The sequence below is a fragment of the Piliocolobus tephrosceles genome, chromosome 1 (genome assembly GCF_002776525.5).
Source record: "Piliocolobus tephrosceles isolate RC106 chromosome 1, ASM277652v3, whole genome shotgun sequence".
Taxonomy (NCBI): domain Eukaryota; kingdom Metazoa; phylum Chordata; class Mammalia; order Primates; family Cercopithecidae; genus Piliocolobus; species Piliocolobus tephrosceles.
Window position 1 is genome coordinate 177,200,568 of NC_045434.1, and position 13,968 is coordinate 177,214,535.

At 42.0% G+C, this 13,968-nt stretch overlaps 1 protein-coding gene across 4 annotated transcripts in view; it reads left to right on the forward strand.

Annotated features, from left to right (window-relative positions):
* Nucleotides 1-13,968, forward strand: part of ZSWIM5 (zinc finger SWIM-type containing 5) — a 186,695-nt gene that overhangs the window by 138,706 nt on the left and 34,021 nt on the right. For all 4 annotated transcript variants that reach the window (XM_023221433.1, XM_023221436.1, XM_023221435.1 and 1 more), the window contains exons 3-4: nucleotides 9,865-10,013; nucleotides 11,334-11,484. In XM_023221433.1, coding sequence (XP_023077201.1) covers nucleotides 9,865-10,013; nucleotides 11,334-11,484 — 300 coding nt within the window. The remainder of the gene's footprint in view (nucleotides 1-9,864; nucleotides 10,014-11,333; nucleotides 11,485-13,968) is intronic.

The window sequence follows — 13,968 nt, forward strand, 5'->3', positions numbered from 1 at the left end:
AGTGCAGTGGCCCGGTCTCGGCTCACTGCAAGCTCCACCTCCCAGGTTCACACCATTCTTCTGCCTCAGCCTCCTGAGTAGCTGGGACTACATGCGCCCGCCACCACACCTGTCTAATTTTTTGTATTTTAGTAGAGACAGGGTTTCACCGTGTTAGCCAGGATGGTCTCGATCTCCTGACCTCGTGATCTGCCCGCCTTGGCCTCCCAAAGTGCTGGGATTACAGGTGTGAGCCACCAAGCCTGGCCTATGGTTTCTGTTTTTCATTGCAACCCTGACTCTGGAACCGAAATAATATTGACAGTGAGAACTGTTGGGTTTTTTGGTCAAAGAACAGGTTAGAGGAAGGAGGAGGAAAAGTATGTCATAAGCCAATGTGGTTGAATTCTGGGAACACTGTTTCTGGCTGAGGCATATCATAAGTGTAAGGGAAGACAAGATAAAAAATGAAAGATAGGGCCTGAGCATAGAGGACCTTGAATGCCATTCTAGGGCATTTGGACATAATTTAGTAAGAATAGGGCATGACTGAATATTTTTGATCGGGGAAGTGATTATGATCAGAACTATGTTTATTTGGAGAGTTCTCAAAGCACTTAAAACAGAACTACGGGGGGGCGGAGCAAGATGGCCGAATAGGAACAGCTCCAGTCTCCATCTCCCAGCGCAAGCGACACAGAAGACCGGTGATTTCTGCATTTTCAATTGAGGTACTGGGGTCATCTCACTCGGGAGTGCCAGACAATCCGTGCGGGTCAGCTGCTGCAGCCTGACCAGCGAGAGCTGAAGCAGGGCGAGGCATCGCCTCACCTGGGAAGCGCGAGGGGGAAGGGAGTCCCTTTTCCTAGCCAGGGGAACTGAGACACACAACACCTGGAAAATCGGGTAACTCCCACCCCAATACTGCGCTATAACACCGGCACACCGGAGAATATATACCACACCTGGCCGGGAGGGTCCCACGCCCACGGAGCCTCCCTCCTTGCTAACACAGCAGTCTGAGGCAATCTAACCGCAAGGCAGCAGCGAGGCTGGGGGAGGGGCGCCCGCCATCGCTGAGGCTTCAGTAGGTAAATAAAGCCGCTGGGAAGCTCGAACTGGGTGGAGCTCACAGCAGCTCAAGGAAACCTGCCTGTCTCTGTAGACTGCGCCTCTGGGGACAGGGCTCAGCTAAAGGAGCAGAAGCCTGTGCAAACGCGAACGACTCTGTCTGACAGCTTTGAAGAGAGCAGTGGATCTCCCAACATGGAGGTTGAGATCTGAGAAGGGGCAGTCTGCCTGCTCAAGTGGGTCCCTAACCCCTGAGTAGCCTAACTGGGAGACATCCCCCACTAGGGGCAGTCTGACACCCCACACCTCACAGGGTGGAGTACACCCCTGAGAGGAAGCTTCCAAAGCAAGAATTAGACAGGTGCACTCACTGTTCAGCAATATTCTGTCTTCTGCAACCTCTGCTGCTGATACCCAGGCAAACAGGGTCTGGAGTGGACCTCAAGCAATCTCCAACAGACCTATAGCTGAGGGTCCTGACTGTCAGAAGGAAAACTATCAAACAGGAAGGACACCTATACCAAAACCCCATCAGTACGTCACCATCATCAAAGACCAGAGACAGATAAAACCACAAAGATGGGGAAAAAGCAGGGCAGAAAAGCTGGAAATTCAAAAAATAAGAGCGCATCTCCTCCTGCAAAGGAGCACAGCCCATCGCCAGCAACGGATCAAAGCTGGTCAGAGAATGATTTTGATGAGATGAGAGAAGAAGGCTTCAGTCCATCAAACCTCTCAGAGCTAAAGGAGGAATTACGTACCCAGCTCAAAGAAACTAAAAATCTTGAAAAAAGAGTGGAAGAATTGACAGCTAGACTAATTAATGCAGAGAAGGTCATAAACGAAATGACAGAGATGAAAACCATGACACGAGAAATACGTGACAAATGCACAAGCTTCAGTAACCGACTCGGTCAACTGGAAGAAAGAGTATCAGCGATGGAGGATCAAATGAATGAAATGAAGCGAGAAGAGAAACCAAAAGAAAAAAGAAGAAAAAGAAATGAACAAAGCCTGCAAGAAGTATGGGATTATGTAAAAAGACCAAATCTACGTCTGATTGGGGTGCCTGAAAGTGAGGGGGAAAATGGAACCAAATTGGAAAACACTCTACAGGATATCATCCAGGAGAACTTCCCCAAACTAGCAGGGCAGGCCAACATTCAAATTCAGGAAATACAGAGAACGCCACAAAGATACTCCTCCAGAAGAGCAACTCCAAGACACATAATTGCCAGATTCACCAAAGTTGAAATGAAGGAAAAAATCTTAAGGGCAGCCAGAGAGAAAGGTCGGGTTACCCACAAAGGGAAGCCCATCAGACTGACAGCAGATCTCTCGGCAGAAACTCTGCAAGCCAGAAGAGAGTGGGGGCCAATATTCAACGTTCTTAAAGAAAAGAATTTTAAACCCAGAATTTCATATCCAGCCAAACTAAGCTTCATAAGTGAAGGAGAAATAAAATTCTTTACAGATAAGCAAATGCTTAGAGATTTTGTCACCACCAGGCCTGCCTTACAAGAGACCCTGAAGGAAGCCCTAAACATGGAAAGGAACAACCGGTACCAGCCATTGCAAAAACATGCCAAAATGTAAAGACCATCGAGGCTAGGAAGAAACTGCATCAACTAATGAGCAAAATAACCAGTTAATATCATAATGGCAGGATCAAGTTCACACATAACAATATTAACCTTAAATGTAAATGGACTAAATGTTCCAATTAAAAGACACAGACTGGCAAACTGGATAAAGAGTCAAGACCCATCAGTCTGCTGTCTTCAGGAGCCCCATCTCACATGCAGAGACATACACAGGCTCAAAATAAAGGGATGGAGGAAGATCTACCAAGCAAATGGAGAACAAAAAAAAGCAGGGGTTGCAATCCTAGTCTCTGATAAAACAGACTTTAAACCATCAAAGATCAAAAGAGACAAAGAAGGCCATTACATAATGGTAAAGGGATCAATTCAACAGGAAGAGCTAACTATCCTAAATATATATGCACCCAATACAGGAGCACCCAGATTCATAAAGCAGGTCCTTAGAGACTTACAAAGAGACTTAGACTCCCATACAATAATAATGGGAGACTTCAACACTCCACTGTCAACATTAGACAGATCAACGAGACAGAAAGTTAACAAGGATATCCAGGAATTGAACTCATCTCTGCACCAAGCAGACCTAATAGACATCTATAGAACTCTCCACCCCAAATCAACAGAATATACATTCTTCTCAGCACCACATCACACTTATTCCAAAATTGACCACATAATTGGAAGTAAACACTCCTCAGCAAATGTAAAAGAACAGAAATTATAACAAACTGTCTCTCAGACCACAGTGCAATCAAACTAGAACTCAGGACTAAGAAACTCAATCAAAACCGCTCAACTACATGGAAACTGAACAACCTGCTCCTGAATGACTACTGGGTACATAACGAAATGAAAGCAGAAATAAAGATGTTCTTTGAAACCAATGAGAACAAAGATACAACATACCAGAATCTCTGGGACACATTTAAAGCAGTGTGTAGAGGGAAATTTATAGCACTAAGTGCCCACAAGAGAAAGCAGGAAAGATCTAAAATTGACACTCTAACATCACAATTAAACGAACTAGAGAGGCAAGAGCAAACACATTCAAAAGCTAGCAGAAGGCAAGAAATAACTAAGATCAGAGCAGAACTGAAGGAGATAGAGACACAAAAAACCCTCCAAAAAATCAATGAATCCAGGAGTTGGTTTTTTGAAAAGATCCACAAAATTGACAGACCGCTAGCAAGGCTAATAAAGAAGAAAAGAGAGAGGAATCAAATAGACGCAATAAAAAATGATAAAGGGGATATCACCACCGACCCCACAGAAATACAAACTACCATCAGAGAATACTATAAACACCTCTACGCAAATCAACTAGAAAATCTAGAAGAAATGGATAATTTCCTGGACACGTACACTCTCCCAAGACTAAACCAGGAAGAAGTTGAATCCCTGAATAGACCAATAGCAGCCTCTGAAATTGAGGCAACAATTAATAGCCTACCCACCAAAAAAAGCCCAGGACCAGATGGATTCACAGCTGAATTCTACCAGAGGTACAAGGAGGAGCTGGTACCATTCCTTCTGAAACTATTCCAATCAATAGAAAAAGAGGGAATCCTCCCTAACTCATTTTATGAGGCCAACATCATCCTGATACCAAAGCCTGGCAGAGACACAACAAAAAAAGAGAATTTTAGACCAATCTCCCTGATGAACATCGATGCAAAAATCCTCAATAAAATACTGGCAAACCGGATTCAGCAGCACATCAAAAAGCTTATCCACCATGATCAAGTGGGCTTCATCCCTGGGATGCAAGGCTGGTTCAACATTCGCAAATCAATAAACGTAATCCAGCATATAAACAGAACCAAAGACAAGAACCACATGATTATCTCAATAGATGCAGAAAAGGCTTTTGACAAAATTCAACAGCCCTTCATGCTAAAAACGCTCAACAAATTCGGTATTGATGGAACGTACCTCAAAATAATAAGAGCTATTTATGACAAACCCACAGCTAATATCATACTGAATGGGCAAAAACTGGAAAAATTCCCTTTGAAAACTGGCACAAGACAGGGATGCCCTCTCTCACCACTCCTATTCAACATAGTGTTGGAAGTTCTGGCTAGGGCAATCAGGCAAGAGAAAGAAATCAAGGGTATTCAGTTAGGAAAAGAAGAAGTCAAATTGTCCCTGTTTGCAGATGACATGATTGTATATTTAGAAAACCCCATCGTCTCAGCCCAAAATCTTCTTAAGCTGATAAGCAACTTCAGCAAAGTCTCAGGATACAAAATTAATGGGCAAAAATCACAAGCATTCTTATACACCAGTAACAGACAAGCAGAGAGCCAAATCAGGAATGAACTTCCATTCACAATTGCTTCAAAGAGAATAAAATACCTAGGAATCCAACTTACAAGGGATGTAAAGGACCTCTTCAAGGAGAACTACAAACCACTGCTCAGTGAAATCAAAGAGGACACAAACAAATGGAAGAACATACCATGCTCATGGATAGGAATAATCAATATCGTGAAAATGGCCATACTGCCCAAGGTTATTTATAGATTCAATGCCATCCGCATCAAGCTACCAATGAGTTTCTTCACCGAATTGGAAAAAACTGCTTTAAAGTTCATATGGAACCAAAAAAGAGCCCGTATTGCCAAGACAATCCTAAGTCAAAAGGACAAAGCCGGAGGCGTCACGCTACCTGACTTCAAACTATACTACAAGGCTACAGTAACCAAAACAGCATGGTACTGGTACCAAAACAGAGATATAGACCAATGGAACAGAACGGAGTCCTCAGAAATAATGCCACACATCTACAACCATCTGATCTTTGACAAGCCTGACAAAAACAAGAAATGGGGAAAGGATTCCCTATTTAATAAATGGTGCTGGGAAAATTGGCTAGCCATAAGTAGAAAGCTGAAACTGGATCCTTTCCTTACTCCTTATACGAAGATTAATTCAAGATGGATTAGAGACTTAAATGTTAGACCTAATACCATAAAAACCCTAGAAGAAAATCTAGGTAGTACCATTCAGGACATAGGCATGGGCAAGGACTTCATGTCTAAAACACCAAAAGCAACGGCAGCAAAAGCCAAAATTGACAAATGGGATCTAATTAAACTAAAGAGCTTCTGCACAGCAAAAGAAACTACCATCAGAGTGAACAGGCAACCTACAGAATGGGAGAAAATTTTTGCAATCTACTCATCTGACAAAGGGCTAATTTCCAGAATCTACAAAGAACTCAAACAAATATACAAGAAAAAAACAAACAACCCCATCCAAAAGTGGGGAAAGGATATGAACAGACATTTCTCAAAAGAAGACATTCATACAGCCAACAGACACATGAAAAAATGCTCATCATCACTGGCCATCAGAGAAATGCAAATCAAAACCACAATGAGATACCATCTCACACCAGTTAGAATGGCAATCATTAAAAAATCAGGAAACAACAGGTGTTGGAGAGGATGTGGAGAAATAGGAACACTTTTACACTGTTGGTGGGATTGTAAACTAGTTCAACCATTATGGAAAACAGTATGGCAATTCCTCAAAGATCTAGAACTAGATGTACCATATGACCCAGCCATCCCACTACTGGGTATATACCCAAAGGATTATAAATTATGCTACTACAAAGACACATGCACACGTATGTTTATTGCGGCACTATTCACAATAGCAAAGACTTGGAATCAACCCAAATGTCCATCAGTGACAGACTGGATTAAGAAAATGTGGCACATATACACCATGGAATACTATGCAGCCATAAAAAAGGATGAGTTTGCGTCCTTTGTAGAGACATGGATGCAGCTGGAAACCATCATTCTTAGCAAATTATCACAAGAAGAGAAAACCAAACACCGCATGTTCTCACTCATAGGTGGGAACTGAACAATGAGCTCACTTGGACTCGGGAAGGGGAACATCACACAATGGGGCCTATCATGGGGAGGGGGGAGGGGGGAGGGATTGCATTGGGGAGTTATACCTGATATAAATGATGAATTGATGGGTGCTGACGAGTTGATGGGTGCAGCACACCAACATGGCACATGTATACATATGTAACCTGCACGTTATGCACATGTACCCTAGAACTTAAAGTATAATAAAAAAAAAAAAAAAAAAAAAACAGAACTACTAGGCCACCCAGCAATCCCCTTACTGGGCATATGCCCAAAGGAGAATAAATCATTCTACCAAAAAGATACAGGCACTCTTATGTTCACAACAGCAAAGACATGGAATCAACCTAGATGCCCAACAGCAGTGGATTGGATAAAGAAGATGTGGTACATATACATCATGGAATTCAATGCAGCCAAAAAAAAAAAGAAGACCAAAATAATTTCCTCGGCAGTAACGTGGATGCAGCTGGAGGCCATTATCCTAAGTAAATTAATTCAGAAACAGGAAGCCAAATGCCACATGTTCTCACTTATAAGTGGAAGCTAAGCATTGGTTACACATGGTCATAAAGATGGGCACAATAGACACTGGGAACTACTTGAGCAGAGAGAAAAGGAAGGGACAAGATCTGAAAAAGTACCTATTGGGTACTATGCTCACTACCTGGGTGATGGGATCATTTTTACCCCAAACCTCAGCATCACACAATATACCCATATAACCTGTACATATATCCCCTGAATCTAAAATAAGAGTTGAAATTATTTTTTCAAAAACTTGGCCAGGTATGGTGGGTTATGCCTGTAATCCTAACACTTTGGAGGATCTCTTCAGCCCAGAAGTTTGAGACCAGCCTGGGCAATATAGCAAGACCCCGTCTTTACAAAAAAATTAAAAAATAAATTAGTTGGGCATACTGGTGCATGTCTTTAGTCCCAGCTACTTGGGAAGCTAAGGTGGTGGGATCACTTGAGCACAGGAGGTTGAGGATGCAGTTAGCCATGATCGCACCACTACACTCCAGCCTGGGCAACAGAATGAGACCCTGTCTAAAACAACACAAAACTGTGTTTAGAATAAAACATTTGAAGAAAAGAAGCATAGAATAGATACAATAAACTGGCAGATCATATGTGTTAATTTGTATTTGTGAAATGAATGAATATGTGAGCCCTCCTAATTTCCTAGAGAATAAGATGTACTACAACAAAGCATAGCAGAGGAGTAGCTTTGTTGTGCTGACCCAAATTTTATGTAAGCAGAGTTCTGACATAGGGAGACAAGGAGTAAGGCAAACTGATTAAACATGACATGAATTTGTAACCTATTGCATGACCACACCTATAGAGTATTGATTTATGGCCTGTTGTCACTTGGAGGTAGGTTTCTAAAAATTTGTCACAGAGTAAGTTTTAGTAATGTATTGCACTACATGGTGACCACAGTTAATAATAATGTTGTCGTTTTTCTTGTTTTTTGAGACAGGGTCTCACTCTGTTGCCCAGGCGGGAATGCAGTGGCATGATCTTGGCTCACTGCAACCTCCACCTCCCAGGTTTAAGCAATTCTCATGCCTCAGTCTCCCAAGTAGCTGGAATTACAGGCATTTGCCACCACACCCAGCTAATTTTTGTACTTTTGGTAGAGACGGGTTTCACCATGTTGGCCAGGCTAGTCTCAAACTCCTGGCCTCAAATGATCCGCATGCCTCAGCCTCCCAAAGTGCTGGGATTACAGGCATGAGCCACTGCACCCAACCAATAATGTATATTTCAAAATTACTAAAATATATTTTTAACATTCTTACCCCATCAAAAAAAAAAAAGACAAACTGGTAAGGTGATGGGTATGTTAATTGGCTCCATCAAATCTTCCTATAATGTATACATAGGTCAGGCCGGGCGCGGTGGCTCACACCTGTAATCCCAGCACTTTGGGAGGCCAAGGCAGGCAGATCACTTAAGGCCAGGAGTTTGAGACCAGCCTGGCCAACGTGGCGAAACCCCATCTCTGCCAGAAATACAAAAATTATCCAGATGTGGTGGCACATGCCTGAAATCCCAGCTACTTGGGAGGCTGAGGCACAAAAATCACTTGAACCTGGGAGGTGGAGGTTGCAGTGAGCCAAAATCGTGCCACTGCACTCCAACCTGGATGACAGAGTGAGACTCTGTTTCAAAAATATATATACATAGATTAAAACATTACATTGTACCCCATATATACATGCAATTATTTGTCAGTTAACATTAAAAAAAAAAATTGTTACAGCACTCTGTTTATAACAGAGTGAAAGAAGATAATTCAGTTTTCATTTCACAGACATTTCCAGAGTGCTTCACATTATCAGCACTATGCTATAGGTGATACAGCTTTGGGTTCAACTGGGGATTCAACTGTGAGTAAGGAGTTAACAGACTACTAGGAGAGAGGGATATGTAAATAACTGTAACTATGTTTTAAGTGGTTTTGTCAAGGTGAGCCCACTATGAAAATATATTTTGTATAAATTTATAAAATCATATCACCCTGTATGCAACTCTACCTATGCTTTAGGGGACAGTTTTCTAGTGAACTTTAAACAACAGAATTTTTGGCCTGTAATCCCAGTACTTTGGGAGACTTGAGTTGGGAGGATTGCTTGAGCCCAAGAATTTGAGACCAGCCTGGGCAACATGGCAAAACCCTGTCTCTACAAAAAATGTTTTAAAATAGTTGGGTGTGGTGGCCCTGTCCTGTGGTACCAGTTACTTGGGAGGCTGAGGCGGAAGCATTGATTGAGCCTGGGAATTTGAGGCTGCAATGAACCACGATCATGCTACTGCACTCCAGCAGCCTGGGCGACAGAGTGAGACCCTGTCTCAAACAAACAAATGAAAAGAATTTTTCATGTTCAAAGAATGTATTTGTATTTTAAAATAATGTGTGCCTATTAAGGCATATTTGAACTTCATAGAAAAGCAAAAAGAAGAAACAAAATGTTACTCCCCTGGGGAAAAAAATGCACAATTTGCATATTGTATATTTCTTCTGGCCTTTTTTCTCACTACAGTGGTATCTGTAGATCTTAGATGCAGCTATAACTGAGACTTAAGTGAACATGCAACTAGCATTAGATCTTTTAATTTAGGCTTTTTGAAAAATTAATTTTGTGTATTTATTTATTTTGTTTAGGACTGTATAGTTGACAAAACCCATATTAAAGCAGAATGACCCATCTCTATTTCAGTATGTTCACAAAGTACCCCTCCAGCCGAATGTGTAGCATGTGAACTCTGGGGATTCATTTCACTGTTCCCATTCTTCATAGGTGCCCCTGACCCCACAGCTGGGGCCAGCATTGATGATGAAAACTGTTGGCATTTGGATGAAGAACAGGTGAAAGAACAAGTGAAGCTTTTTCTCTCCCAGGGCGGTTACTGTGGCTCTGGAAAGCAACTCAGCTCAATGTTTGCCAAGGTAAGATATGAAAAGGTGTTTTTCTTTTGTTGTTGACAAAAGAAGCTTAAGTTAGACTGGGCACACCACACTTCAGGCTTCATGCAATATACCTAGCTCACTTGACATAGCTGAACTGAATACTTGAAATCTAGTGGGAGAGGCTGACCAGACCTGAGCAGGCTGCCTCCAGGGAGTCCTACCACCTCAGCCTGGTAGTCCTGTTCCTTCTGCTCTGCTCTGTAAATGAGTTAGTATTGCTGGGGCATTTTAGCAAGGAAACTGTCTTCCCTCTGCTTTTAATTCAGTGCTACCTGATGAAGCTTGAAGACTAGAGTTTCAACATTGTTCCTAAAGACACTTAGTATTTTGAAACTAGGGGCTCTCACAGCAGGCTGTTTTTCTTTTCTTTTTTTTTTCCCCTTAATACCTTCAGTGAGATATAATTCATATACTATACAATTCACCCATTTAAAGTGTTAAAGTTCAGTTCAGTGTTTTTTAGTATGTTCATAGTTATATGCAGCCATCACCACAATCAACTTAAGAACATTTTCATCACCTCAAAAAGAAACTCATACCCTTACCTATCCCTCCCTTGTCCTCTACGTCTCCCTCCCCCAGCCCTAAGAAACCACTAATCTACTTTCTGTCTCTATAGATTTCCCTATTCTGGACTTTCATATGAATGGAATCATTCATATAGTATGTAGTCTTTTATGATTGGCTTCCTTCACTCAGCATAATGTTTTTAAGATTCATCGGTGTCATAGCATGAATCAGTACTTCATTCCTTTTTATGGCTGAACAATAAATGTGGATAGCCTACATTTTGTTTATCCATTCATCTATTAGTAAACATTTGAGTTGTTTCCACCTTTTGGCTATTATGAATAGTGCTGTTATAAACATTCTTGTATAAGGTTCTATGTGGACATGTATTTTCATTTCTTTCTTGGAGTGGAATTGATGGGTCATATGGTAACTCTATGCTTAATCATTTGAGGAACTGCCAGTCTGTTTTCTAAGGTGGCTGTATCATTTTACGTTCCTACCAACAGTGTATGGTGTGTCAATTTCTTTGCATCCTGTCCAACACTTGTTATCTGACTTTTTAATTCTGGCCATCCTAGTGGGTGTGAAATGGTATCTCATTGTGAACATCAGGCTTTCTTGGTACATGCAGAGATCTTGCTTACAGAACAAGAGGCCTTCTTTCTGGCTCTTTTGGATACGGTGTACTCAGATACTTCATCTTCACTTCCCCCTCCCCCACTTCCTTTTCCTCCTACTTTTTTGTGATGCACAATCACCAATCCCTTGCCACTTCTTATGTGTCAGGTTCGAGAAATGCTGCGGATGAGAGATTCCAATGGAGCAAGGATGCTGACGCTAATAACTGAGCAGTTTATGGCTGACCCACGACTCACGCTCTGGAGGCAGCAAGGAACAAACATGACAGACAAGTGCAGGCAGCTCTGGGATGAGCTAGGTAAGTTCCCATCGTTCAGAGAAGTGCTTCGTCCTACCATCTTGCCGTGTGGCAACAGTGTTTATGAACCCTTGCCATCAATCATTGCATGGATCTTGCTAAGTCCAACTGGTAGAAGACTTAGGCTCTACAAGGGCCACCCAGAGTAACACTGAACTCACTTTTGTTTTTTCCACAGCATTGTGCTTTGCTATTGACATCAAGCATTCTGTTCCAGATGTTACCATAAAGGTGGAAACCTTTGTTGAGAGAAAACCTCTTTGCTTGGCTTCTGTTGCATGGCAGTAGCCTGGCTCTCCAAATACTTATCAGCCTCACTTTTGTTGCTTTCCTCGAGTCTGCTCTTCTGTATCACTCCCAGCCAGACCTTTAAGACATAGGGTAATTTCCAATACTTGGATTTGACCTTCTATTCTTCCTTTTCTATATTCCCTTCATGACTTTTTTAAAAATATCATAGCTTCAGGCCAGGCACGGTGGCTTACGCCTGTAATCTCAGCACTTTGGGAGGCTGAGACAGGCAGATCACGAGGTCAGGAGATCGAGACCATCCTGGCTAACACAGTGAAACCCTGTCTCTACTAAAAATATAAAAAAATTAGCCGGGCGTAGTGGCGGGCGCCTGTAGTCCCAGCTACTCTGGAGGCTGAGGCAGGAGAATGGTGTGAACCTGGGAGGCGGAGCTTTCAGTGAGCCAAGATCGTGCCACCGCACTCCAGCCTGGGCGACTGAGCAAGACTCCGTCTCAAAAAAAAAAAAAAAAATATATATATATATATATATCATAGCTTCAGAGCTTACTTATACGGTCATTTCACCTTTAGCTTCTTTGTACTTATCTGAGTTTTAGTCCCACATGAGTAGATGTCCATTGACCATTTCCAATGAGAAATCAAAAATGAACTCGGGCTTTCTCTTACAAACAAAGGCTCTTGTGACTGTTATTGGCACCACTATTCCTTACGTTACCAAACTTATTGCCAAGCACTCATTTTTCTTTCATTCCCTACATCCAGTCACCAACTTATTTTGATTTCTCAACCTTTAAAATGCAATGTAGTGTCCATTCTCCCTTGAAACTTTTAGATTAGATTAGAACTGTGACCTTCTAATGGCCTCACTGTTCTAGCCTCTCCCTTATCAAGGCAGTCTTCTGTGGCCATTATTTCTCTTTAGCATTCCCTTCCCCTAAGACCAGTTTTGCAATGCTAATACTTCTCGCCCTGCTTTCAGAATCTTCCATACCCTGAACTCAGGGTCACATGCTGGTAAGTTTTGGCTCTAACACTGGAAGCCCAATCTGTCTGACATCCCCCTCTGTAACATCTCCCTCAATTCTATCTTAGGTCCTTTTATTTTTTCAAAGTGCATATTCCTTAAGAACTTGAAGTTAGCCTTGGGAGAGTCAGTTTCATCTGAGGCCTGAATGTCTTAATTTCTGTACCACAGAATTGTGTTGTGGACTTGGGCTTTGCCTTTGGGACAAAGGTAGTTGGGAGGAAGTAAGTAGAGTTGGCTCCTGGTGCTTTTAAAGTTCTTGTTATATACTTGGGTTCATTATGAAAAACTCTTGCTTCTGGCATTTTCATATCTAACAAATTACTATATCAGCCTTCCAAGAAACCTTCAGCATTCTGTTAAGACAGTGGTTCTCAAACCTTTCAGAATCACCTGGAGTACTTGTTTAAACAGATCACTGGGCCCTATCCCCAGTTTCTGATTCAGTAGGTTTGGAGTGGAGCCTGAGAATTTGCATTTCTAACAAATTCCCAGGGGATGCTGATGCTGCTGATCCAGAGACCACACTTTGAGAACCACTGCACTTAGAGGAGGCTTATTAGGTTAGACACTAGAACAGTGCATTCATGCTTCCCCTAAGTATTCTAAGGGCTCCCCTAGCTATTCTTAGGGCTCCTTACAGATCACAAGGCCTATACACTTATGGAGAACCTAGGCAGGGTTTATAGGAACTACAAATATAGAGAGAAATGGCTCACTACTTTCTGTTTCTGAAGTAGAGAAATTGGGACCAATCAGACATGAAGTTTCATCATTTCCCCACCTACAAATCTATGTCTTTACCCATATGGTTTGCCTTCTCCTTTGTTAAAATCCATAAAGTATCTCTGCTGTCATGAAAGGCCAACCCTTACGTGTTTGCTCTGGGTTCTGTTCTATCTCCTTTTCTCAGAATGTTGCTGCTACAATTATTTCTTTGCTTGGGCATTATTAATTTTTCTCTCTCTACAAGATTATTCCCATCAGCATACAAATATGCTCTAGTATCTTTTTTTTTTTTTGAGACAGAGTCTCACTCTGTCACCCAGGATGGAGTACAGTGGCACAGTCTTGGCTCACTGCAACCTCTGCCTCCTGGATTCAAGCAATTCTCTGCCTCAGCCCCCTGAGTAGCTGGAACTACAGGCATGTACCACCATGCCTGGCTAATTTTTGTATTTTTAGTATAGATGGGGTTTCACCATG